General features: G+C 38.1%; 1 protein-coding gene across 1 annotated transcript in view; it reads left to right on the forward strand.

The window, feature by feature from the left end:
• Window positions 1-27,286, forward strand: part of SWEETIE (HEAT repeat-containing protein) — a 54,559-nt gene that overhangs the window by 16,159 nt on the left and 11,114 nt on the right. The window contains exons 12-32 of the mRNA XM_059596837.2: window positions 2,794-2,919; window positions 4,410-4,513; window positions 8,401-8,533; window positions 8,611-8,717; window positions 12,286-12,396; window positions 12,486-12,653; window positions 12,834-12,920; window positions 13,177-13,270; window positions 15,572-15,640; window positions 15,745-15,867; window positions 15,951-16,019; window positions 16,149-16,253; window positions 16,387-16,475; window positions 19,487-19,643; window positions 21,737-21,886; window positions 22,098-22,147; window positions 22,304-22,403; window positions 22,515-22,571; window positions 22,658-22,725; window positions 26,187-26,280; window positions 27,035-27,258. Coding sequence (XP_059452820.2) covers window positions 2,794-2,919; window positions 4,410-4,513; window positions 8,401-8,533; window positions 8,611-8,717; window positions 12,286-12,396; window positions 12,486-12,653; window positions 12,834-12,920; window positions 13,177-13,270; window positions 15,572-15,640; window positions 15,745-15,867; window positions 15,951-16,019; window positions 16,149-16,253; window positions 16,387-16,475; window positions 19,487-19,643; window positions 21,737-21,886; window positions 22,098-22,147; window positions 22,304-22,403; window positions 22,515-22,571; window positions 22,658-22,725; window positions 26,187-26,280; window positions 27,035-27,258 — 2,285 coding nt within the window. The remainder of the gene's footprint in view (window positions 1-2,793; window positions 2,920-4,409; window positions 4,514-8,400; window positions 8,534-8,610; window positions 8,718-12,285; window positions 12,397-12,485; window positions 12,654-12,833; window positions 12,921-13,176; window positions 13,271-15,571; window positions 15,641-15,744; window positions 15,868-15,950; window positions 16,020-16,148; window positions 16,254-16,386; window positions 16,476-19,486; window positions 19,644-21,736; window positions 21,887-22,097; window positions 22,148-22,303; window positions 22,404-22,514; window positions 22,572-22,657; window positions 22,726-26,186; window positions 26,281-27,034; window positions 27,259-27,286) is intronic.

Raw genomic sequence — 27,286 nt, forward strand, 5'->3', positions numbered from 1 at the left:
AAGGATGGGTGTCCTGACCTTCGTTTGGAGGAAAGGAGAAAAGGATTCGTTGGGTATATTTTCGCGAGCTACCTTTGTTCGTCTTGGTTGGTGGATACGGTGGAAGCGGCGATTCAGTCTCAAGTGAAGGAGGAGATCGCCAAATCTTACCGTGAGGGAGTTAAGGTTACGATGGTCCACAGGGGAGGTAATGAGGTAGGAAGGTTCCTGGAGGTGTCGGTAATGGCTGAGGGTGGTCGTAAAGGAGTCATTTGGCTTCCAGAGGGCCGTTATAGGCGGGGCTGGCGGTGTTTTGCGGGAGAGCTTCGGCAATTGTTGGCGGTTCAAGTCAACTGGTTCACTAGATTTGGGGGTTCCAACAGCGGCGGGGAATCGTATGGGTGCTTCTTCTTCGGGTGTTAACTCCAGGAGATCGTTCGCGGAAGTCCTTTGCTCTACTTCTGGCGAGGCTAAAGCTGTTGGAATGAAGGTTCTTTCCTCTAGCTTTCTTGATCTGTTTCTGGTGTCGACCTGTTTCGAGTTGGTGTTTGTTGGAGACGGGCTGCGAACTGCCGTGGATTGCTTTGCAATGGAAGGTCTTCCTAGGCCCTTGGCGGTGGCTGCTGCATCTTTGAGTTCAAAGAAGAAGAAGGGTTCTTTCGGTAATCATGGGCTGAAGAGGCTTCTAGGGCAAGTTCGATTTGAGTTGGACCGGGTCCTTGCTGGGTTAGCTTTGAAGCCCAATCATAGGAGGAAAAGGGTTGGTTTTTTGGGCCTTGCAATCCGGGCTAGGTCCCTGTTCATTTGGGAGAAGCGGGTTACCGGGTTGGAGCTTGTTTCTTGGTCAAAGCGGGTTTCCGGGTCGAAGCTTGTTTCCGGCTAGGATCTAGCTTCCAGATCTGGTTTCACTTCCGGTTCTTTTACTTTATCTATGGCCACGATTCCAGCGAGAGTTTTACCTATGGCTGGGGCCTCATTTCCAGGTTCACCGACGGATTTGGATGGGTTTGCTCCTGTTCTGTGCTCTTCCGTCACCTATGGTTTGTTGGAGATTCCTCCTAGCTGTCTGTTGGACACTCACGGGGTGCCGGAGTTTACTTTTGCGTCACCGGACTTTTTTCTGGTGACTCCTTTGGTCCTTGAGGCTTCGGTGGTTGCTAATGGTGTGGCCTTGGTGTTGCCATCCGAGGTTCCTTTGGTGGGTGAGGCTGTGTCTACTGTGTTGGCTTCGACGCCGCTTTCTCTTGTGGACGCTAGATTGGATAAGGCGATGGTGTGCTCTATTGGAGATGGGTTACCTCATCAGGGCTGCGCGTCCCCTGTCTTTTAGGCGGAGGCCTCTGTCTCTTCTCTGATGGTGGCTTCTATCCCTCCGGTGGTCTCTGTTTCAGCGAAAGGGTTGCTCCGAAGGAGGTTCTTAGGGTCTAGACTTGCTTCTCCTTCTCTGCCTGTGGTGAAGGAGGCATCTTCGTCAGTTAAGGGTCTGCGGTTGACATTGTAGACACACAAGTCTTTTCTACTGTCACGTCTACTCCTTCCTTTGGGACGGCTTCCTTTGTTTCTAAGTCTCAATTGGGATATGCCCGGAGAGTGAAGGAGAAGGTTGCTCAGCAATTGCATAAGAACAAGAAGTTGCTTGCCGAGGTTGTGGCGGATACTTCGAAGAAGGGGGTGGAGGGCTATTCCAAGGTGGTGTGTGACGCGGTGAAATTCGCCCCCTTTGTGGGGTTGACATGCGGAGGTGACGAGAAAAGTCTTTTGGATCTTTTTGCGAAGGTTGAAGCGGAGCTAGAGACCATAAAGGTTAAGGGAAAGAGGAAGCTCAAGAATTTGGAGTGCTCCATTAATTTTGATGCTAGAGGTCGGAGACCTTCTCTAGAGAAGTGCCAGTGCCGGCGGGGTTGTTTTGGGACCAAAAATGACTTCTCCTTTCCTCCTGAAGTGCAGTAGGGGTTTTGGGTTTTTAGGGCTGGTGCTGGGCTATTTTGGGTTTTGGTTTTGGGTTTTTTTTTAGGTTTTTATATTCGGATGAGGCTTCTTGATGGGTCTTTTGGGTTGGTCTTCTTGGGCTGTGTTTATGGGTTTTGTTTTGGGTTACCTATGTATACTTTCTTATGTACTTAGAGGCGCTTTGCGTTTTTTTTTTAATATATATACAACAATAAAAAAAAAAAAAAAAGACAACAGTTATAAGTTTGCTATAGTCTAGATGTCTCTAGAGTGTTTGTAAATGTATATTTTTGTAGGGGAATGCTAGGTGCTTTTCTGGTGTTCTCCTAGTGTTCTTATAGTCCTAGGTGGATATTATTTTCTAAAAAGGCAAAAAAGAAACTTCCCTTGTTTCTTCCAATTGGTTTTTAGAAAATAACATCCACCTAGGATCAGAAGATCACTAAGAGAGCATATAGCATTTCCTTTTTTTGTATGAAGAGAGTGAAATTTTCTGCTCTTCATAATATTTGATTATGTTTATTTATTTTTATATGTAGCTTCAAAAGAGATTGAATGTTTGGATTTTTTATTTCCTTGTTTTCTCTTCATCTTCTTTTCTCCTGTTACTGATCAGCTTCAAATTGTAATAGGTTTTGATATAATGAGTTAGAATGTTATTTTGTCTATCTGCCGTTTATGAAGTTACCTACCAATGGCATTGATGTTGAGACATTATGGTGCATGGCAATCACACGATATTTTATTTATACTTTAGATGGCATCATTTTTTTTTTTTGATAAGTACTTTAGATGGCATCATTCTAACTCATCTGGTTGCTCTTTGATCTGAGTTTGCTGAACATTAAATACGTTTATGGTTAGGTACGCATTGAGGCTGCTTTGACATTGCGTGCATTGGCTGAGGTTGATCCCACCTGTGTTGGTGGTTTGATTTCTTATGGGGTGACCACGCTAACTGCTCTAAGAGAGAATGTTTCTTTTGAAAAGGTATATTTGATAAATTATATGGGAAATATTTTTGTCTTTCTACTTTCTATTTTATTATCCATTTGTTTGTTTATCCTTGTTTTGATTATATATATGGACTTCTATAATATTTAGACTACAAAAAGGTAGTTATCTGGTTTCTTTTAGCTCTATTCCTTTTATCCTTTTTTCTTATCTGACTTTTATAATAATATTTCTTTTATCCTGTTTTGGTTATCCTTTTTGAACTCTTTGTCACTAGTCATAAAGCCTAATCAAGTTTACCCACTTTGATGAGTTTAGCAACATGTAATTTGTATATCCAACTATTTTTTGCTGAACAATATTCCCTACAAGGCATAATGTTTTTAATCTGTTCCTGAGCCCAACATTATTGGTCACTCCTCTTAGTAGCTTTTCCTTGTGGTTGTTCATTGGATTGCTGCTTCATCAACATATTCTCTTGAGGTTTTTTTTTTTTTTTTTTCCTCTATACTCTCCTTTTGATAAATAATTGATTAAAAATGCGGAAAAAGGGGGTGTGTAAATATTTTATTAAAAAAATGCGGAAAAGGGTTGCAATTCTAGTACATGGGGGAGGGGGGTTAGTATTTCATCATTTGGTTCTGCTGTAGTACTCTATTGCTGTCATCTTGTTTTAAGTTGTTTGTTGTAGCTGAATTCAGTTCAAGTAATGTTGCCACTGTCTGAAGAAGGGGAGTAAGGTAAGGATTAGTTGAATAGTAATTATCTTGGGACTGATGGGCAATACGAAGTAGGGAGGGAAAGATGTGGTCTCAAATTTATCAGTTTATGAATTCAAGAATTTCATTCCCAAGCAATAAGATTGGGAGATGCAATCACATGCAGAAAAATGGTGCTATATTGGTGAAACTGGAGTGTGTTCCATGACTAGTAGTCTCATTTTAAATAGCCAGTTCATTTGTGAAGCTTAGTTGAATCCACTTGCTCTCGATCCTACCCTTTTGTCTTGTGGCTCTAATTAAAGCCATAGGTCTAACTTATCAAAAAAAAAAAAAAAAAAAAAAAAGCCATAGGTCTAACTGTTAGGCATAAATTGCTGATAGATAAGTACCTTATTTTAATGAAATTATTGGTATTCAATCTTTAACTGAACCTAATGTTCCAAGTTCTTTTTCTTTTAGATTCCTGTTAAGGTGAATAGTCTCTTACAAATTGCTCTTTCTTGCTTGCACATTTATCAGTATTCATTTCACATTTCTGGGAAATCTTAGGTTTCTCTCTCTCTCTCTCTCTCTCTCTCTCTCTCTCTCTCTTTTCTTTCTATTTTTCTATTTTTTTAATAATTAATCGTCCTCAATTTATTCTTTAATAGGTGTCGTGCCACTCCTACCACCTTTGAATTGTTGTGTGTGTTGTATCAAAAGCTTTTGATTTATTTTTGGTTCTTTGGACGCTAATTTTCTTTAGTACGCTTCTTTTGTGCACAAAGCATGTTTAATTAATTGGTTCTTTTATGTTATCTGTAGGGAAGTAATTTGCAATTTGAGCTCGATTCCTTGCATGGGCAAGCTACTTTGTTGGCAGCTTTGGTTTCTATTTCGCAAAAGTTACCTCTTGGTTATCCAGCTAGGTACTGTTTTTTTTTTTTTTTTTCAAGATTACGTAACTCACAATATGATATTATATTAGTGGGTGCGGGTGTGTGTGGGGGTATAACTGCATAAAATCATTGAGTTCTAGCACCCAAGTTGATGCATAGCATCTTAGTTCTATTTAATGTGCATAAATTACTTATTACTATTAATAATTTGGGATAATCTTGAAGGTAGGTGAAGTGAGGACCAAAAAATGGTTTGAAACTTCTCTAAAATCCTAAACCTAACTGATGATAGAGAAATAAACTTTTTGAGAAGTTTCAAACCATTTTTATCAACTTTTATTGGTGAGATAAGTCGAAAACATTGGTCAAATGGACAACATAAACTGTTTTATGCAATAAAAGAAACAATTATCACTTTGATAAATTTTCTGTCACCTTGCTGATTTTCATGCATCTATAGATTTGTTAATCCCCCAAATATTTGAAATTCTGCAGGATCTTGATTTTATTGGTATATTTGGATATAGGCTTTGCAAGAGTGGTCTTGGAAATACAGTTTTGACTCATCTGTTTCATCCCTTCATGATTTTGTTTTGATCTAGTATGAAAAGTCTAACTAACTAGATTTATCAGATTATCACAATAAATCAATCAAACACAATATATATATATATATTGGGCCATCTCATCAGGTGGAATTTGGTCTCTTCACCCATACCTCCCTACAAAAAATCCCGCTACAACTTCCCATTTTGATTGGCAACACTAGCCGGGAGGGGAAATAAAGATAAGAAGTAGGTAGGCAAATTAGATAAAGTGCTCTTGATTAAGGCATTCCTACCCCCTTTAGACAAGTACAACTGCTTCCAACCAACCAAACAGCCTTCCACCTTCTCAACTGAGGCTTATTGAACTCGCAAGTCTTATTGACAACTGGACTCCCTCTGAGATTCATGTTGTACCATTCATACTTGTTCACTGATCGAGTCACACGATCCTTGCTTGTTTTTTCATTGATAACTTGCACCGAATCTATGTCCCGGTTTTCTATTCACACATGCTAACCCCTTAGGGCACGCTTGGTATACAAAATGACTATTTCATTAGGTAAAGGAATAGCTATTATTGGAAATGTAAGATAGAATGGAATGGCTACTACTCATTAGTTTGGTTGTAACATTGGAATGCAATACACTAGTGAATGGAATCATATTGTAATCAAATTTCTTAAAATACCCTTAAAATATAATTCTAATTTACATTCTTACGGAATTTTTTTCGTTCTTTATTTATTTTTAACATTAACAAATATCGTACAATGCCTCATTGTCCAACACCATGCATTCTCAACAACCTTTTGAATGGGAAGAGTGGCATTGGATTCAAGAATCAGTTCCTCCACTGAGTGAGTGGCACTTTTGATGTCAAGTACTAGTTCCTCCGCTGAGTGAGTAGCATACTTGAAAATGTATGGGACAATTAAGATCAAAACTAATTTCCATCAGACACGAAAGTAAGAAAAAGAAACACAATACTAGACCACTTGGGTTGTGCCCCTCTGCGCTTTTTTAATACATTATTACTTATCAAAAAAATATTTAAGAACTGATTTTGGATTTGATTATCGATGATATGCAGTAAAAAACGTGATTTCCAAAGTTAATGAAATGCTAAAACTGAAACTGCTAACACAACTGACAGTACAATTCCATCACCATAAATTTAAGCTGTTAATAGAAAACTGAAATTGCTAACACAACTTAATGAAATGCACCGGCTCACAAAATTTCATCAAAATTTCACGTCAAAAGAAATGATATCCAACAGTACAATATGTCTCTACAGAAGCAAGAGAGGGCATTTCTTGAACTAAATCCTGAAATGATAATCCATAAGAGCATTCGCAATGGACTCTTTAAATGTAGCTTTTTCTTACAAATTTAACAAAACTCATGAAAACATCCATTTAACAAGTTCTCTTTTCCACTTTATACTTAACTTTTGCAAGACATGCTTCCTACATTCCAAGAGCCAAAAAGGTAAAATTATATAATTTTTTAAGATTATTCTTTACTCTCCTCTCTCCTGATTGGTTTAAAACTAATAAAATAATAATATTTAACTAAAGTAGAGAAAGTATAAGGAGTTTGATGTTTGATTCCTTTGAAATGTGGCTCTCTAAATTTGATAAAGTGAATTTTTCTCCTCAAATTTAGCTTTTATTTGAGGAGTCCATCTAAGCTAATAAGGCAAAACCCATCAATCAAGTCACTTAATTAACACAAATATTCATGTAATGGTGACAACAAGAACATTGGAAGTTCACGCCGGATATGGAGCATTGACCGTTCATGCCGGACCAAATCATATTCAAAGCCCACACCAAGTATGACAAGAAGTGGGTCACCATCGCTAGGCTCCTTAATGGTTATACCAGCAAGAACCACTAGAACTCCACACTCAAGAGTAGGTACTCAATGAAGAACGGTGACAATGCTTTTTTACCGCTGAAGAGACTCTGATCTGGCTGGCGGGTCCGTGTTATAGCGCTAGTGGTAGACTGTCGGAATCCAACATGAGCAATACAATTGTTGTGCCTGATTTGGGTCAATGGAGGGCTTTCGAGTAAATTTAGGATGGATGCGCTATTCCCACATGAATTGAAAGCTAATAGCTATTTCTCATTTTGAGGAATAGCTATTCCCCAGGAATAAAAATCTTACCAAGCTACAAAATAGCCATCCTATTCTCTGGACTTCTACTGTGTATAGAAGAATTGATGTCTTAAACTATGGATGGTTTTGATAAACAACTTATAAAATGTTTTACTATTTGGAGAGTACAATGCAAGAATAAGAAATCTCTCTAGTTTGCATGATTCTCTTCCTCAAAGCACTTGCATCAAATCAAGGTTTTGGTCTGCCTCTTCTCTCTGAAAGGGATTCTCCAAAGCACTTGAATTGAAAGAACACTCTCAAAAGGGTCTGAGCAGATGTTTGTTGATGTGGGAATAGGATGTATATATAGGTTCTCTTAAACAAACAATAACTTTTGCTCCACTCTGATTGACCTAAATCCTGCCCTAGTCGACCACCTATCAACTAAGACTTCAATTGATGCAATAAGGTTTATATTTTCAGAGAAATTGTTTGGTGGGATAGCTTGGTCAACCCGAGAGAGAGAGAGAGAGAGAGAGAGAGAGAGAGAGAGAGTAGGTGACTAGTCCTTCAAACACAGTTCTACCAAAGCAATTTGTGTTACAATCCGAACACATTTGATCACGGTTTCATCCTAGGAATTAGGGTTGTCTAAATTTCTATTTCTTCAAGTCCAAAACCTAATTAAACCAACGACTATGAGCCACCCTAGGTGTGATTCATATTAACCTCCTAAGGTCATTCATCCAGGTATCTAAATCATTTACTGTTTCTATACAATTAAGATCAATCATGCAATGATGATGGTGCATTCATGTTGTTAAATTACCAATTCTGCCAAAAGTTTAAACTAATAGGAAATGATGAATTTAATCATTTAATTAATATGCTAACATTCTCCCTCTTGTGTGGGCTCAAACTCTCATTTGACAGGTGAGACTCAGTGCGTAGAATATTTGATTAAATAGGGAGTGAATTGTAGAGTTAGGGTTCGAACTCATAAGCTTTGCTCTGATCTCTTTGCCCATTGTTTGGATAAATATCTACTTAACCTATTTTGTTACAACCCATACTATTGTATCTTTGTTATGCTAGTGCCCTGAATTTGCATATTGGTGGGGTCATGTTAAGTTGGGAGCCATTCTTCTTGGGGTCACCATGTCAAATAGGAAAGGATTGAAATGATTGTTGTACATGAAAAATGATGGTTCTTTTATATGCTGGTGGTCATAATGAGTAGTATCTTGTTGTTCTGTGCAGATTGCCCAGATCAGTGCTCGAAGTTTCAAAGAAGATGCTGATAGAATCTAGTCGAAACCCTGTGGCCGCCACAGTTGAAAAAGAAGCTGGATGGTTACTTTTATCATCACTGTTGGATTCTATGCCAAAGGAGGTACATAGTCATCTCTGTAATCTTTCATTTGGTGTAAGAACTATATGCATGCTGTTGTGCTAATTTTATTCTAGCAGGAGCTTGAAGATCAGGTTTTTGATATTCTTTCCTTGTGGGCTACTCTCTTTAGTGGAAATCCCGAACATGAAATGAAGCAAACTGGAGATTTAACGTCTAGTATACGGTAAGCAGTATATTAAGTATGGTTATTATTAAATTGGTTTTGCAATTATGTATCATCATTCGTTGGAAAAATATCTGTATTAGGTGTAACTCCTGCACATAAGCTGCAATCTCTTGATCCTCCTTACAAGCTTGTAAGATTTGTAGTGTGCTTTTGACATAACTTTGATTATATTGCAGTAGGAATTTTAAATAACTTCAGATAGTTAAAGTTAGAGAGAAAATGAGGGGTCCTCATTTTGAAATGGTTTATAAACTAAGAGAGAGACAAAATGCAATAATGATTGCGATATTTTAGGATCGAAGATAAAACTGGAGTGTTTTCGCCATAAGCTTTGCTCTTGGTCTTTGCTTTTTGGTGTTGCTAAATCCTCAAGTCTGTGTTTGAGTTGTTTGAAGGGGTTGAGAGAGTTGGCTTGTAAAGGTAAAGGGGTTGTAGCTTAGATTGCATCACCTTTTTGTTTGATGTGATTTATTTAGGCTGAAAGGAATATGGGGAGTTTTGGAGGTTGTGGACATCGTGATGTTTAGTCTCAAGATGCTGCTTTTGAGATCTCTGTTTTATCTGTTGTATGTTCAACTAAGACTCTTTCTCCTGTTTTGGACTTCTGATATTCTGAATCTTTGCATTGACATGTTTTGTTGGGAGATTTTTGTGTGCAACCTGTGTCCCTTGTCTTTCCCAACTCTTTTTACCATTCTTTTTTTTTTGATAAGTAAGTAGCTGGTTTTATTAAAAGCGTGAGGCGCCCCTAAGTACACTGGATGTATACAAGGAGAAACACCTAACTAGAAAGGGAAAAACGTACAAGGAAATAATAATAGATGAAGAGATGTCTGGGAACTTATGATTTCATTAGAAAGATAGAAGCAAACTCTATAATCTTGAGTCAATTTTTTTTCCGACTATTTTTTTTACAATGCATTATGATATTTTTTGTCCCTCTTAAGAGAATTACTTATGTTGTATGCATGCACACAAATTCACAGACCTGCAAGCTGCCACATATATGCATACATAATAATTACGTCTAAATGTATGTATTTATGTATGTGTATGTTTTTTTTGATAAGTAATAATGATATAAAACAAAAGCGCAGAGGGGCGCAACCATATACACGGGAAGTATTAAAGGAGAGCGCCTAAGAAGGAGAAAAATGAAAGAGAGTCAAAAAAGCTGATCACTAAAGGAGCTAGCCAAGCAGCCGTCCAAGAGTAAAGAGTAAAAAAGAAAAAATGAATAAGTTCCTCTAAAGTCCTAGTGGAATTCTCAAAGCATCCAGCATTTCTTTCGCTCCATAAACACCACATAAGACAAAAAGGGATCATCTTCCACACCACCGCACTTCAAGAACGCCCTCCCGACCACCAGCAATTGAACAAGTCCCTTACCCTGCAAGGCATAGCCCAAAGCAACCCGAACCGACTAAAAATAGTATGCCAAAGAGCACTTGCAATCTCGTAGTGAAGAAGAAGATGATCGACTGACTCTCCGGTCTTCTTACACATACAACACCATTCCACTACCACAAAGTTCCTCTTACGCAAATTATCGTGAGTCAGAATTTTGCCTAGGGCCGCAGTCCACCCCAAAAAAGCCACTCGCAACGCCGACAACGGTACCTTAGTAAGCCAGATACTCTTCCTAGGAAATGCCTCATGGTCGATGTTGGACAAGGCCTTGAAGAACGACTTCACCGCGAACTTACCCTTCTTAGACGAGGACCAGCGAATACGATCCACAGTACTAAGGGAGATCTTACAAGAGGACAACTGATCAAAGAAAGAAAAGGCCATATCCATCTCCCAATCCTGGACGGCCCGCACAAAAATGACATTCCACTTGACAACCCCATTCCTCCAAGTAAAGTTATCCTTCACCCAAGCTTCTTTGTATCTAGCAATACTGAACAGGGACGGGAAGGCACACTTCAAAGATTGGTCCCTACACCAAATATCATGCCAGAAACGAACTTTTGAACCCACCCCCACCTCAAATTGAATACCTTTGGCAAAGAAGTTCCAACCTTGTCGAATATGCTTCCATAAACCCACACCATGAGAGCCCGAAACCTCCTTCGTACACCACCCACCATCCTGGTCTTCATACTTAGCTTTGATAATCTTGTACCAAAGAGCCTCACTCTTATTCACATATCTCCAAAGCCATTTCCCCAAGAAGGCTTGGTTAAATTGATTCATCTTCCGAATGCCAAGACCACCGGAGCGCAAGGGACGACATACTTGATTCCAACTTACAAGATGCAACTTAGGCTCATCTCCCATCTCTCCCCGCAAGAAATCTCTTTGGACTTTCTCAAGTCTTTTTGTTACACTCATAGGAATAGGAAACAGAGACAAAAAGTAAGTCAGAAGATTAGACAACGTACTCTTAATGAGAGTTAAACGGCCTCCCTTAGAGAGATACATTCTCTTCCAACCAGCCATCTAATGCTCCATCTTTTCAGTCATATCATTCCACATAACCGTATCCTTATACGACGCCCCAAGAGGTAGACCCAAATACTTCGTAGGCAAAGCAGCAACACTACACCCAAGGATATTAGCTAAAGCCTCAATGTTCTCCACCTCACCAATAGCCACAATTACTGACCGTCCAAGATTAACTCTCAAACCCGAAATAGCTTCAAAACATAAGAGAATAAGGCGCACATAATGGATTTGCTTGAGAGAAGCTTCACAAAAAATCAGAGTATCATCAGCAAATAAAAATCAGAGTATCATTAGCTTCACATAACAGATTTATGTATGTGTATGTTGCTAGGCTATTGTGCATGCCACTGTTTTTATCAAAGAGAGTGAAACAAAAGACTAATAATTGTGGCCAATCACATGATGTTGGTTTTTGTATTCTATAATGGGTTTGTACATGGCCCTCTGGGTGTGTGTAACGTACCAATTAAAAGAAAAAAGTCAACATAAACTTATTTGTTAAAACTTCACATTTAATTCAACTGTGATGTAATATTTGTAACTATCACCATCTGTTTTGACCAAACAGTCATGAGTTTATGTTCCACGATAGTGTTATTTTGTCTGCTGATACTTGCAATCAATGTACTAAGCTGAGTAGGTGGACATATTAAATCATGCGCATTTGCTGAGTAATACAAATATTACTATTGGAGTGCTATGGCGTAAAGTTTACGATTCGTTAGTTCTCTAATATTTCACTTGTGTTGAGTAAATTGGAATTAGGTAGTCTTTAACTATAAGGTCCTTCTTTGATTCGAAGCCTTCAGTGTAATCGTTTTTGAGTAAATTTTAGATTGTAACTTCTAGGAGAAGTCTCTTGGTTTACCTGACTTCTCATTTTGTTTTCTTTTAATTTAATCTTTCTTTATTACTTATGAAAATAATGGCAGGACTGATTTCTGATTTTAACTGTCTTTGTTTTGGATTTATAATTTTCTTTGTCCCCTAATTTTTTGGCTTTATAATAAATTGTCATTATAAAGGCACCAAAGGATTTATGATTGTCTTGAATGAGGTTGAGTGTAATTTATGACTATTTATTAATCTTCGGTTCTCCTTTTGCCTTTTGTAGTGTGTGGTCTGCTGCAGTTGATGCACTCACCGCTTTCGTAAGGTGCTTTGTTTCTCCTAATGCTGTGAACAGTGGAATTTTACTTCAACCAGTGCTTGTATATCTTAGTAGGTATGTCTGCCAATACTTTGAATATCTTAGGCCAAAAGTTCTGCTTTTCTTGTATTAGTTAAAATGTTCTAACGTATCTTGGAAAGCAGTGCTTTATCCTATATTTCAGTGGCAAGAGCTAAAGAGATCCCAAATTTGAAGCCTGCAGTAGACATATTTATTATCAAGACATTAATTGCTTATCAGTCCCTTCCTGATCCATTGACATATAAGAATGACCACCCCCGGGTTATCCAGTTGTGCACAACTCCCTATAGGTAAGATATGCTACAGTTGTTCATGTTGCTTTACTTTTGTATCAGATTGTTATTGTTCTATTTTTGGGGGTAAATACACCTTAAATGTCAATTCCTTTAACTTGCAAATTTGAAATTTCTCTTAGTCATTTTCTGTGACTGATTTGGTTCTCTATTCCATATTGTTGGTTAAAATAAAAGAGTTCCTTCTGGATGTGAGGAAAGCTCATGCTTGAGGTTGCTGTTAGACAGGAGGGATGCATGGTTGGGTCCCTGGATTCCTGGAAGGTGCTTAGCTTTTCATTTCATGGGTCCTTTGATTTTATATAAAGATTGTTGAACCTTGTAATTTCTGTTAGTTAAGCTTCTAAACTAATGTCTTTACAAGTTTGATATTTTTGCATTGTGTATCATTATTTCAATCCTTTTTGGCAAGCTCAGATTTTTTTTATTTATTTTTTATTGGTAGCAAGCTCAGATTCTTTCATTCTGTTCATTTTCACTTTCAAGAGTTTTTGGCTTCTTGTTGATTATGTTTACTTAGGGATTGGTTAGAAGATGAACTTCGGGCTTTCCAAGGCGGAAAAGATGGCCTAATGCCTTGTGTATGGGAGGATGAGCCTTCTAGCTTTCCTCAGGTAATAGTTGTTTTGTCTTAGTTTCTATTTTTCTCTCTTACAAATTCGAAAATTTGAATTCAAACTTCTTAATAACATATTGGGCTCCATCAAATTGGCTAGTGAAAAGAAGAAAAACCAATTATTTAGTTATATGGGTGCTATATATTGAGAAGGTAGAGGAAAGAAAAGTTGGAAAAAGGAGAATAGTTAGTTACTTAAGTTAAATCACCACCTAAGATCAGAATATAGGTTTTTACCACCACCTTGCCAACTCCCATAGGAGGAATAATTTTATCTCCAGTCTTAGCATTCATGATTTGGACACTTCCAATCAAGAGGTGATCAATGATGCAATCATTTAGTATTACATGAATCTTATGCATGTCTTCCACAATTTTCATGAACATGGTTTGTTTGAGAAGAGACTAAGGGCCCATTTGGTTCGCGGAATAGGCCCCTGGAATATAATGACTATCTATGTGGAAATAATGGCTATTCATTTGGTAAGGACCTATTCTTATGAATAGTTATTCTCATGGCAATAATTATTATCTTACAAAGAGGAATACCTAGCTATTTTTTTCTAAAGGAATAGACAACGTTTTCCTAAGGAAAAAAAAAAACTATATTTTAAAAAAATTTTCTTTCAACCCTAAAAAAATTTGAAAACGTTGAATTCTGTGGGTGGTTGCACCACACCTGGAGTGCACTAGGCATGGTGCAACCACCCCTTATGAATTTAGGGGGGGCTTGGCCACCTCCAATTCGCATCGGGGTTGACTGCGACCACCCTCGGAGCCTCTTGGGGGTGGTCGCGGCGACCCCCAAGTGTCGTCGGGGGTGGCCAAGGCCCACCTCGATGGCATCGATGATGGTTGCACCACTCCCGAGTTTTGCCGTGGTCTTGTGTCATTTCATAGAATCATTGGCCTTAAGCTTTATAGTAAACATCCATTTGTGTCCATCCGGCTTTTTCCATTAGGCAATTCGATGATATCTCGTGTATTATTTTTATGAAGGGCTCTCATCTCCTCTTGCATCGCTTCCCTCCACTTTGGATCATTATATGCCTCTTGTAACTTTCTAGCGATAGACATAGAAGACAATTTGGATAGAAAAGAACAATGTGAGGGTGAAAGATGATGATAGGAAACAAAATTAGAAATGGGATGTTGAGTACATGACCGAACTCCTTTGCATTGTGCAAGAGGGAGATTTATATCATTGACAACATGTATTGAAGTGTTTAAATTAGGAATAAGAAGTATTACCTGAGTCAGGGTCAAATGTGTCGCAAGAAGCAAGAGTGGTTGTACTCTTCAAGCTTATTCTCCAAGTCCCCAAAGCCTCTGACTCTCTTTCCTTGATTTTCTCTCTAAGCCTCTCTCGTCAACTCTCTTGGTCTCTCTCGTTCTCTGTGTGCTTCGCTCGAAGGAAGGAGGAAATATGACTTTCCTCATTCGTTTATAAGTTTTAAACTTCAAATTTACGCTGATTGTGCAATCACGTTTGAATGCGTTAGGCATTACCTAAGTTAGCCTAGCACGACAAAAGAAAGCACTTCATAAGTCACTAGCAATCTAACAGTAGAGAAAAAATGATTCGCAAGACTCCCCACACCGTTTACACATACAGCACCAATTCAATAAATTATCAAAACTTTAATCCAGATGTCACAACATTGCATTCAACCAGTAAGCAGCATCTTTTTTTTTCCGCTAAATGCTTGTCGTATAGGGGTCCTGCCTGTCGTTTGACCCGCTGCAGGCCAACTTGTTTTGGTCAGTGCTGCGCGACATGTCAATTTGGATCATATAGCATCTTAAATCACTACTTATCCCAATTGTTGAAGCTTATTGGAAGAGTGAATCTAATTATTTAATTATATTCGAACAACTAATTATGCTAGACTGTTTCTAGTAAATGTTTCTATCTTGTAAAGTGACAGAAATATCCTGCTTAAGTAACAGACATAACTAACCATCAGGTGGAACTGCATGTGCATACAAATGTATGCGAAGGTGAAATTTTATCACAACTCTGAATGATGGTTTCTTATGGAGCAACTAGAATGGATAGACAATAGCTATGGATGTCTGAATTAAAATTTTTTTCTGATTAATTTTCTTCATTTTTTAATTTTAATTTTAATTTTATTATTATTATTATTTTTTAATCCAAGTGCATGCCTGTCAAGACTTTCTTTTTTCTTTTTCTATCATTGTTGATATGTGTATTCTTAAATTTCTCAAATATTGTTTATTGATTTTCCTTGTTACACTTAACTTCATACACTGAGGATTTAATTTAACGATGAAGCCGGAGACAATAAGCAAGACGTTAGTGAACCAGATGCTTCTCTGCTTTGGAGTAATCTTTGCTTCTCAGGTAGAGGAATGTAGTTAATTGATTGATCTTCGCATATTTTGCTTCTTTTCTCGAACTTGGGATATCTGGATGTTGTTGATGTATCCTGGACTTAAATATCTCAGGATAGTAGTGGGATGCTCTCACTTCTCGGAATGATAGAGCAGTGTCTGAAAGCTGGAAAGAAACAATCATGGCATGCAGCCAGTGTCACCAATATATGTGTGGGGTTGCTAGCTGGATTCAAGGTGCTTTTTATCATACTTTGATCTGCTCAAACTCTATCATGTTGGGTCTCACCTTATAATCATGATCTCATGCTCTTGCTCAGGCTTTGCTTTCTTTGCGTCGCCAACCGCTAGGACAAGAAATATTAAGTTTGGCGCACGTTATTTTTCAGGTATTAACTATGTTAATGATCAAGATGATGATGGTGATTATTATTATTGTTGTATATGGTGTTGTTATTGTCACTTCTATTCTTATTATATCATCTGTTTTCCATATAAATTTTATTTTATTTTGACAGGGTATTCTGGCTGAGGGAGACATTTGTCCATCACAACGTAGAGCATCGTCTGAAGGTCTGGGTCTTTTAGCTCGGCTTGGAAATGACATCTTTACAGCAAGAATGGTCAGCTTAAAGTTTCCTGTCCATTATTGTAGTTGTGTTGTTGATGTAAAAATGTAGAATACCTAAATTTAAACTTGTCGATTAATCTGTCTGTTTGTCTTCCTCTCTCACTCACTATACTTGTGTTAAACAGACTAGATCACTGCTCAGTGACCTAACCGGAGCAACAGATTCAAACTATGCTGGATCAATTGCCATTGCACTTGGCTGCCTCCACCGCAGGTGATTATTGAGTACCCCTTAAAGTCTTTGATTATCTTTTCTTCATGTCTTATTGCTAATGACTGTTGACATATCACCACTAAAAGGAAATTAAAATAAAATGAAAGACGACTTTTTTGTATGTTCAAACCTCTAAGGGAGGAAATAGTTTAATTTTCTTTTTTCGAGTGTGAGAGGAAATAGTTTAATTGAATTGACAGAAGCTGTGATGATCTTGGATGGAATTCATAACTCTTGGGTTGATTATCACTATTTCTCTATGATTAGCTATCCATATGCACAAGGCTGCCTCTAGAGAAGCTTGTTTTGGGCTGGATAAAGGAATGTAAAAACTTGCTGAAAAAGAGCCATCATCTAAGGATGACAATTTACTTGAGCATTTTATTTTTTCATTTCAAATTTATTTTGAAAGTTGGTTTTGAAGAGCAGGCAACCTTGGAGGCTGATTTCATGCCCACAAGAGCCTTATAATTCTCAAATAACCTTTTCACGAAAGTTAAGGCCTTTTGATGCAATACGTACAATACAGATATAGATTGTTTGTGAATTAGATTAAATAGTTTTTGAAGAAAAATCAATCTGCTGCTGTCCAAAATTTTCTCTACCTACTAGCCGTTTAACAAAAACCATTAGTCTTGTTGCTTGTTGCCATGATGGAAGATACATGTCACTGCCATGTTTCTTAAGAAGTCCACGTCATTAAGAAAATGACATCTCAGCATCTTGCCTTCAACCGGTGTGTATTTGAATGACACCATTTACAGGTTATTTGTAAATGACCACACGATCATGTTTTGGAGAGTGAAGTCGGCAATGGTGATTAAGGTTGATGACAAGTGCTGGAGCTCAGGCATCGGCGTCAACTAGGCGAAGCTTGTCAAGCAAGCTCCGCAGTTCTTGTAGGAACTTGGGGCAGAGGCGGTGCCAAAGGCAAGGCATTCTCATAGGAGCTCCAGGCCAAGCTGGTGCAGTGGTTCTTGTGAAGCCACAGCCATGTGTCGCAAACTCCGCTGTCTGCCACGGTGCTGGAGCCGAGAGCAGATTCACCTCTGTGTTGGAGACTTGTGCTCGCGGAACTTGATCCAACACTTAGAAAGCACTATGTGGACTTAGATTCACCAAGTTTAGAAAACACTGCGTGGACTTAGATTCACCAAGTTGAGTTGCTGTTCATGAAGTTCGAGGATTACCAGTATTTTGTTGCATTGTTGAATGAGGAACATGTCCCCTAAAAAGCATAGAGAGCGGAAGATCATGAAGCTCTTGCTTAAGATGAAGAAACGGCACTGCTCTGGCAAGATGCTGACTTGTCATTTTGGTTGAAGGCAAGATGTTGATGTATCAGTTTTTTAATGACGTGGACATGGGTTGGGCATGGATGTATACTCCTACTGTGGCAACAAGGGTCGTGACTCATCTGCTATGCTTCGTGCCAATCAGTGATTGGTTTGTTGTAGATCCATGTGTGCGTCTAACGGTTTCCATCAATGGCTGGATGGCAAGTACCATTTTGGATAAATAGCTTACCCCATGGATCTTCAGGGTAATTTTGGTTCCCCAGGGATCAATTTGGTACAAGTGCAAATCCCTTAGATCAGATAAGTAATTTTCCTGGTACTTTAAGAATAAGTTCAACATCTCTCCCTTGCTTTCTTTTTCTCCTTTTACTTTCCCTTTATGTTGCTCACAATCTCAGAGCATTCTATTTGTCCTAAAGCCTAACTGCTAACCACAATTTTTTATCCCTAAGGGTGTAAACGAGCTGAGCTTGGGCAAGCTTTGCTTGTCCGTGCTCGGCTCGTTTAAATTTTGCTCAAACTCGACTCGAAAATTAAACAAGCTGAGCCGAGCAGCTCGAATAAATATATTATTTTATAAAAATAAACTAAAATGACTTGAAAGCCAGCTTGTGCATTAGCTGCCAAGTATTAGCTGCAGCTAACACTTACAGCAAGGGCCCACTTCACACTTGTTTAACAAAGGAATGTTATCCATCATTTTATAGAGAAGAAATGTTGATGGGTTGCCTTATCTTACCGATGTGGGACAACCAATTTTAGTAGGACAACCACTTTTTCTACTCGAAAGAAGGTGGGGCACACTTTAGTCATCTTCACCAAGATGGCGAGAAACATTCTGCAACCCATTTTTTTTCCTCTTATTCTCTTCCTCTCCCTTCTCTTTCTCTTTCTCTTTCTCTTCCTCTGATTCTCTTCCTCTCCCTTCTCTGATTCTCTGATTCTCTTCCTCTTTCCCTTCATTTCTTTTTCGTTCTTCCACGGCTATAATCAAATCAAATCTCAACAAGAAGAAGAAATGCATTAGATGAAAAAATATGTTAACAATCATTTCAAAAAAAAAAATTATCTATAATATTTATTTAATTCAACTACAACTTGTCATTACAAATAATTATTTACCACATCAAATAATATATATTGATCATTTTTTTTGTTACTTTATATATATATATATATATATATATATATATATATATATACAAGCTTATACGAGCATGCTCACGAGCCTAACCGAGTCCAATCGAGCTTGTTTCGTTTAATAATCGAGCTGAGCTTATATGAGCTGATCCCAAGCTCACTCGCGAGCGGCTTGCTCACTTAACACCCTTACCTGAGAATACAAACATGAATGGAGAGTTTGTCAATCTAGGAAAAAATATGCAAACATGGAATAGTTAGTTATAACGTGAAGTATGAAAATCTACCAATATATCAACATAATATATGAAAGACAAACCAATATGTCATGCATAAAATAATTGACAATAATGAAATACAAGTGTGTTGCTGAACTTCTTCATGTTGCATTTTAATTTTAGCTTCCAAAATATAACGTGAAGTATTAAAATATTATTGCAAGTACAGCTTGTTAATTATACTACATTTGTTTGGTTTGTGTCATGATACTTGTTGATGGTAGGTTCCATATCTAAACATTGACGGTTTCTAGATTTTTTTTGGTTTTCCCCATCTTATATAATTTGCCTGCAGTGCAGGAGGAATGGCTTTGTCAACTTTAGTTCCTGCAACTGTGAGCTCAATCACTTTGCTAGCTAAAAGTTCAGTAGCTAGTTTACAGATTTGGTCTTTGCATGGACTTCTTTTGACCATTGAGGCTGCTGGTTTATCCTTTGTGTCTCATGTCCAGGTAATCCAATTCTTTGCCACTGTAGTGGCTTAAGAAAAATGGTTTTCATCAAGTGTCATGTGTTGCATCTTGACCTATTTGACTGTCTTATTATTTCCATTGCTCCTCTAAATCTTGACAGAAGCTGGCTGCACTCCCAATAGTGTACCAGACTTTAGGAGATTCAACCTTTTATATCTTTCTCATTACAAAATCGTTGGTCACAAACAAGCTGCGTTAGACGGGCACTCATATGGAGTGGAAATATGTGTGTTTTGGGTGGGGGGCTGTTGTGTGTGAGAATAAAATTGGAATAGGGATACTTGTCAGTTCCTTTCTAACACTCCCTCTTATTGACAAAAAGACTTTGTAAACACTAATTTGTTGGCTGAAATACAATCAAATTGGATGAAAAGCAATAAGAACTGGCCGAAAACATCGCCACAAAACCTCCAAATTGGTCAAAAATGAACTGAACCGGCCGCAACAACACTAAACTGGTTGAAATATCACCAAACTGGATGAAAAAACATATGAACCGGCTGACATATCACCAAGCCAGACGAAAACTGATTGAGCCAAAATATCACCAAACTGGCTGAAAATTGAGATGAACCAGACGAAAACACATCAAAATTTGCAGAAAACGTATGAACTGGCCGAAACACAACTAAAACTGGCCAAAAGGATCAGAACCGGCCAACACCAGTCAAAACAACATCAGTAGCTGGCCAAAACAATGCCTGAAACTACTGAACCGGCCGAAGCAACATCGAAATTTTTTTTAACTGGCCGAAACATCACTGGAAACCTCCAAAATTTCGCCTGCAAACAACAAATCCGGCTAAAACACGCTGGAAAACTCAAACATTAGTCGAAACTCGCTAGGAAACACCAATACCAATCAAGATTCGTCGTAAAACACAAACATTGGTCGATTCTGACTGGAAAACACCAACATCGGTTGAGATTCATTGGAAAACACCAATGCTGGCCAAAACGTCGTCAAAAAACCCCAACACTGGTGGAGACATGATTTTGGGTTGCTTGGATTTTGCTTGACCTCATTAGAATTTGGGTTGATCTAATTTTATGAACAAAACCAGGTTATGGGCTGAGCCCGAATTTTCTTGACCAAATTGGTTTCAGCTTGAGCCGAATCCGTTATGATGGATCGGCTTTGAACTTGGGCTGGAGTCAAATATGGACTGATTTTGGGTTTATCTGGACTCAGTCCAAGAATAAAATTGGAATAATATTATGTCACGTAAGTGACTTAACCAAACTGGGATATCCGTGCACTCACAGCCAAATGCCCATTTTCTTCTTTGAAATGTGCTAGAGATTCACGGTCGGCAACCAGACGATGCAGACAACCACCACACGAACACGAACAGACACCACTAAGGACTACAATGGTGTCAACGGACCACCACAACAATGTCGTAACCAACTACGGGCCACCATCACAACCACTGTAGATTCGCCAAATTGATAGATGTTCTCTGTCAGCAACCATCAAAGGTGGGCTCTCTGCCTTTGACACCATCAATAACTACAACCAAACAACACAAAACACCGCTGGTAATCAAAACACAATCAACGAAAACACAGTAAGAACTTAAACAAAGAAAGGCCGCAATAACAGTGACCACGCAGGCAACACCACCACAGAATCAACCACTGCATTGATAACCATTGACCTCCAACCATGGGTATCGGGCCTTAGCCTACAGCACTGACACTGTTACAAAAGGGGAGAAAACAAAGAAGTCAAAGACCAAAAAAACATGAACTAGATAGTAATATAAGCCCTAGAATCTTGCTCTGGTACCATGGTAAGATTAGTGTATTTTACAAAAGAGGGTGGCCCAAGATCATTGTTATATCCCTGGCCCTCACAATCCATTTCAGAACAATTATAGTACTCTAAAATATGGACATCTCACTATATGACAACTCATAGGGGGTCATATGGACATCTTACCATTGGACAATTCATTGGGACACCTCACCACCTTTTACAGTAGGGACGCTTGTCCGTTTCTTTTTAACAATTTGAATGGTTAATTTTTCATTCATAATTATTTTTATCATTTTCTCTTCAATCATAGGCAACACTTGGCCTTGCCATGGAGATTCTTTTGTCCGAGGAGAATGGATGGGTAGAGCTTCAGCAAGGAGTTGGCCGCCTCATAAATGCTATTGTTGCTGTTATTGGTCCTGAACTTGCTCCAGGCAGCATTTTCTTTTCACGCTGCAAGGTATTGTTCTTCGGAGTTGTCAACCACCATAGAACTTTGTGTTTAAATCCTTTTGAAATGTTATTTATGGAGACATACAAATCTATTTGCTAAGTTTTTATAAGCTGAACTTATCATTGTTGTCCTTTCCGTTTGTTGTCTTTATTGTTATTACTTTGTACTTTATAGTAAATGATTGTGATTACGAACTTTTGATAAATTTTGTATCCAGTCCGTTGTTGCAGAGATAAGCTCCTGGCAAGAAACAGCAACAATGCTTGAGTATGTGATTCAATTTTTTTTTTTTTTTTCTTTTCTTTGTTCTTTCTTTAAAATTAGTCTCTCCAACTATTGGTTTCAATCCTTTGGGATGATTTCAGTTAAAACCTGTTTCTTATTATTTTTGAGCTTATAATCTCTCGCTTATTATTCTTACAGGAGTGTCCGCTTCACACAACAACTTGTTCTTTTTGCACCACAAGCTGTTTCCGTACACTCGCACGTGCAAACTCTTCTCCCGACCCTATCCTCAAGACAGGTTTTGTTCCTTTGATAATGAGATGAAGTCTTGATTGATATATCTTTGTTTCTTTTCTCTGATACTATTTGTTTTTTTTAAAAAAAAAAAAAAAAAAAAAAAATTGAACAGCCCACTTTAAGGCATCTTGCTGTCTCTACTCTTCGACATCTCATAGAAAAGGATCCAGTGAGTCCCAGATCTTTTGTTTTCCAACCAACTAATGAGCCTCATCCCAATGCTTCAGATCTTTGTACTGATACAATTTTTTACAGGTTTCCATGATCAATGAGCAAATTGAAGATAACTTGTTCCATATGCTGGATGAAGAAACTGACTCTGAGTATGTTTCATCCTGACTCTTGAGTATGTCAATATAACACTTGTGTTCCAATCATAAATCGGTGATCAAATTTCTAATGATTTTCTTTTCTTTTCTTTTTCTTTCTTTTGCCTTTTGGGTTAGAATTATATGTGTGTTGCTACCTTTGTTATCTTTGCATCTTGTGATGATTGCAGTAGAATGTTGTACTTGAACCTACATGTTGATATGCCTTTTTTTTTATATATATAAATAAAGATTAGGGTAAATAGTCGTTTTAAATGGAGATGCGGACATGTTGATATGCCTTTTGTCAACAATCTTTAACAGTAAGAACTCTTGTTCTTCTTTTCCAATCTACATCAGACTGTTAGAATATTTTTGTTAGTTAAGGAGATTTAAATCCAATTGCTTGAAGAGTTCAAATACCACTTGGTGAAGTGGTCGCAGGTTTGCACTCCGATCAAGGAATGAGGGTTGGGGATCAGGAACTTATTGGTCTTCAACCACGCCCTTCTAGGGAAATGGTTGTGGCGTTATGGGTCGGATAGAGATGCTTGGTGGAGAGCTGTGGTAGATGTGAAGTTTGGAAGTTTATGGGGAGGGTGGTGTTCTGTTGAGCCTGGAGGATCGTTTGGGGTAGGGTTATGGAAGAATATTAGGAAAGGGTGGGATACTTTCAAAGGCTTTACGAGATTTGAAGTGGGGGATGGGTCTAGGATTAGCTTTTGGCATGATTGGTGGTGTGGAGATTTAGCTCTCAAGATAGCGTTCCCGATCCTTTATAGTATTGCTTCTGCGAAGGATGCCTCAGTTGCGGATAACGTGGAGATGCTAGGTGGGTCCAACCAGTGGAATGTGAGTTTTTCGAGAGAGGCTCATGATTGGGAGGTGGATGCCTTTGCCTCCTTTTTCCAGGTGCTACATTCTACTAGAGTGAGAAGAGGGTCGGAAGATAGTTTATGGTGGAACTCTTACGTTCAAGGTCAAGTCTCTCTTTCTCTCCTTGGCATGCTCGGAAGGGAGGAGGTTCCCTTGGAAGAGTGTGTAGCGGACTCAAGCTCCTCCAAGGGCAGCGTTTTTTGCATGGTCGGCGGCTTGGGGGAAAATTCTGACCTTAGATAACCTCAGAAAGCGAAATGTGATTGTGGTAAATAGATGTTGGATGTGCAAAAAGAGTGAGGAGACGGTGGATCATCTTCTTCTTTATTGTGAGGTGGCGTCTGCTTTGTGGAGTGCCTTTTTTGGCCGTTTTGGGTTATCATGGGTAATGCCTGGTCGGGTTTTCGAGTTGTTAGCCTGTTGGTAGTCTGCAAGAAGAGGAGGGGGGGGGGGGGGGGGGGAGGAGTGCTGCAGTCTGAAAGATGGTGCCTAATTGCTTTTTTTGGTGTCTATGGAGAGAGAGAAATAATAGGTGCTTCGAGGATAAGGAGAGGTCTTTTGAGGACATTTTATCCTATTGTTTCCATACTCTGTATCTTTGGACTATAGCGTTTGTTTTCCCGGTTTCGATTAGCTATGATGATTTCCTTGTACGTTTTTCCCTTTCTAGTTAGGTGATCCTCCTTGTATAGTTCCAGTGTACTTTGGAGCGCCTTACGCTTTTAATAAAGTCAATTACATACTTATCAAAAAAAAAAAATCCAATTGCTTGAAAAGAGAATTCTGAAGTCTTGGTAAGTTGTTGGGTAAATGAAATGGCTGTCACACTGCCGTATACATATAAAGGCTTGAGAACTTAAAAGCCCTAGTCAATGTATACTATCCTGCATGTCTTGTAAACTTGTGAATCCAGGGTGGGCAGTTAAAGATTTCTGTATGGTGTTTACCATAGGACTGTTCTTGGGCAGATCCTGTACATGAGAGTGATCTTGGTTCTCAGATTCCTATTTTAGACGGTAGCCAGCTCCCAAATAATATGGACTATAAATTGTTTTGTTTGTTGTCTCACTGGTTCCTATTGTCGTTATTTTTGTATCATTGTTTTTACCCAGTATGAATACATATCATGTGCATGTTCCACTTTATTACCATGCCTTTTTTTGCCCCTGTTTTTTGGTATAGCATTCATTAGGCATTTTCAATTATGAAGGCTTGAACAATTGTTTCACTGGTTCCTATTGTCATTATTTTTGTATCATTGTTTTTACCCAGTATGAATACATATGGTGTGCATGTTCCACTTTCTCATCATACCTTTTTTTGTCCCCATTTAATGGTATAGCATTCATCAGGCATTTTCAGATATGAAGGCTTGAACAACTGAATTGCTTATTTATCGATTAATTTGTGCATTGGGAAATTATTGATTACCAAGCATCTTATAACCTTGAGGTTATTATGATGATAATTTGTTAGGATTGTGAAGCAATGAGGTTATGTATGCAGTCAGACTCTTTTGTAATATATTGCTGCTATCAAATTTCAGTGTCATTGGATATGACTAAACCTCAATGAAGGTGAGGAGGTCATGGATGGTAAAATATATGTAGTTGGTATTTAATGAGGTAACCTGTGAGGTTTAGCATAGTCTGAACAAGTTCATGTTGCTGGTTGCTAAGTATTCTCTCGCCATTGTTGTGAGAAACCCTACCTTCTTTTGGGTCTTGCCATTTGATATTAAATAGTTTGGTTATTCACATAGCCGGAAATCAAGTTTTGGACGCTTAAATCAATCTGAAGCTTGGTCTTTTAAGGAGACCAATCAGAGAAAGTTGGCTTGAAAAGATTGAGGAAATCAAAGACTAAGGGCTGTTATATGTAAATGATATTAGAATTTCATGGCTTAGAAGGGAAAGAAGCTCAACTTTAGAAGCAAAAAGTAGCATACCATCAGATAAATTGATACTTCTCTCCATGAGTCTAGGAATAGAAAATGAAAAAGTTACGTGTGAAGAAGCACAAGAAAAGATGCAGAAGCAGGGGAAAATATAGATACTGAATGTGAATAAAAAGGGTAGTAGCTGCCACAGTGTTTCTATGAGTCCTGTCAACAAAACTTTGTATGGAAGATCCAAAAATATGTAAAGAGAATCCTGAGGATTCTGCTCAGCCAATTCCTCTAGCTTATGTTGTTCCTATTTTAGTCATAGGCAACATAACTTATGTAACATTCACTTATGGTAACTAGTATCAACTTTCTGAAAGACAAGGTGGCGTGGGATATATAGCTCCTTATGAAGTTAGTTTGCTCAGCTTCCCGCATTCATATATTTTCTTGTGGAGTGTATGTAGGCATGCTTGACTTGAGACTAAGATATATATCTTTCTTTATTGTTCTTGCAGCCACTGTTCATTAGTTAGTATTGTTGGCTTGTCTTGCTGATCAATTTTTCTGTCATCGTTAGTTATATAAAACTACGTTATCTTTCAATCTATACACTGTAAAGGAGAGAGAAATGGCTGCCATGAAGCCATTGGAATGTACACGTAATGCTTTTCTATTGTAATTTTTGGGTTATAACTTCAGTCTAATCTTGTAGGATCGGGAATCTGGCACGTACAACAATTATGCGGTTGCTTTATGCATCATGTCCTTCACGTCCATCTCATTGGTTATCAATATGTCGTAACTTGGTAAAGCTCTTTTCCTAGTCCAAAGTGAGGGATTTTTCTTGCACCTGTTATTCAATGCTTTAACATTGTACAACCAAATAATGTGATCCATTTTGTTTAAAGAAAGAACCTAGAGATTTGAAACTTGAAGGAGAAAATTTGAGGTGAACTGTGTGAAATATCTAATGCCATCTTGAGATTAGTTTTGTTTTCTTATGATTTAAAAAATTTGTAAATTTGATTGATCACCCATTTTCCCAAATATAGTTTTTTGATGAAAACTATAGTTTATCCATTTGTAAAATCCAAATTATTTAGGCGAGAACTTATTTTATCATCATATGCATATTTTGAATCCATTTTATCTTTCATATTGTGAACATAGAGGTTTAGTGCTATCCTTTGTAGGCCTCTTTCTTCTCAGTTAAATGGGTTCTTAGATTGCTGGTTATGATATCTCAAAATGTGTTCATTAAGTGGTGAGAATCCCGATTTGGGTATTTAAATATGCACTTAATGATGCCTTCACTTGTGATGCGATGCATTGTTTTTAATGCATTTCCTAGCTAGGTAGATGTTTTTACACTTTTACATTATCTTGTAAATAATCTTACGTTTATATATTTTAATACTGAGGTTAAGGAATGTAAATGTTATAAAATATTTTGACTCCTCAAGGCAATAGAAAACTTGAGGTGTCTTTAAGATGGTAAAATATAGTTTTGCTATAGCAGCATGAGCACTAGTTAAATGAGCTGTTTAAACTTTTGTCCAGGTTCTTGCTATGTCAACAAGGATAACTGAAAATAATAAAAATGCAGTAAATGATCCTTCAAGTGATCAAGATGGTGGCACAAGGCTAAATGTTGGAGAAGATGATGAAAACATGGTTTCTAGTTCTGAAGGCTTGCCAGGACGAGGATATAGATTTGAGGCGTCCAGCATAATGCAAAATAGAGAGAAGCACCTCAGATATCGAACCAGAGTTTTTGCTGCTGAGTATGTGATGCCTTTCTTATACTTCTTT

The sequence above is a fragment of the Corylus avellana genome, chromosome 5, assembly GCF_965113065.1.
Source record: "Corylus avellana chromosome 5, dhCorAvel1.hap1.2, whole genome shotgun sequence".
NCBI classification, from domain to species: domain Eukaryota; kingdom Viridiplantae; phylum Streptophyta; class Magnoliopsida; order Fagales; family Betulaceae; genus Corylus; species Corylus avellana.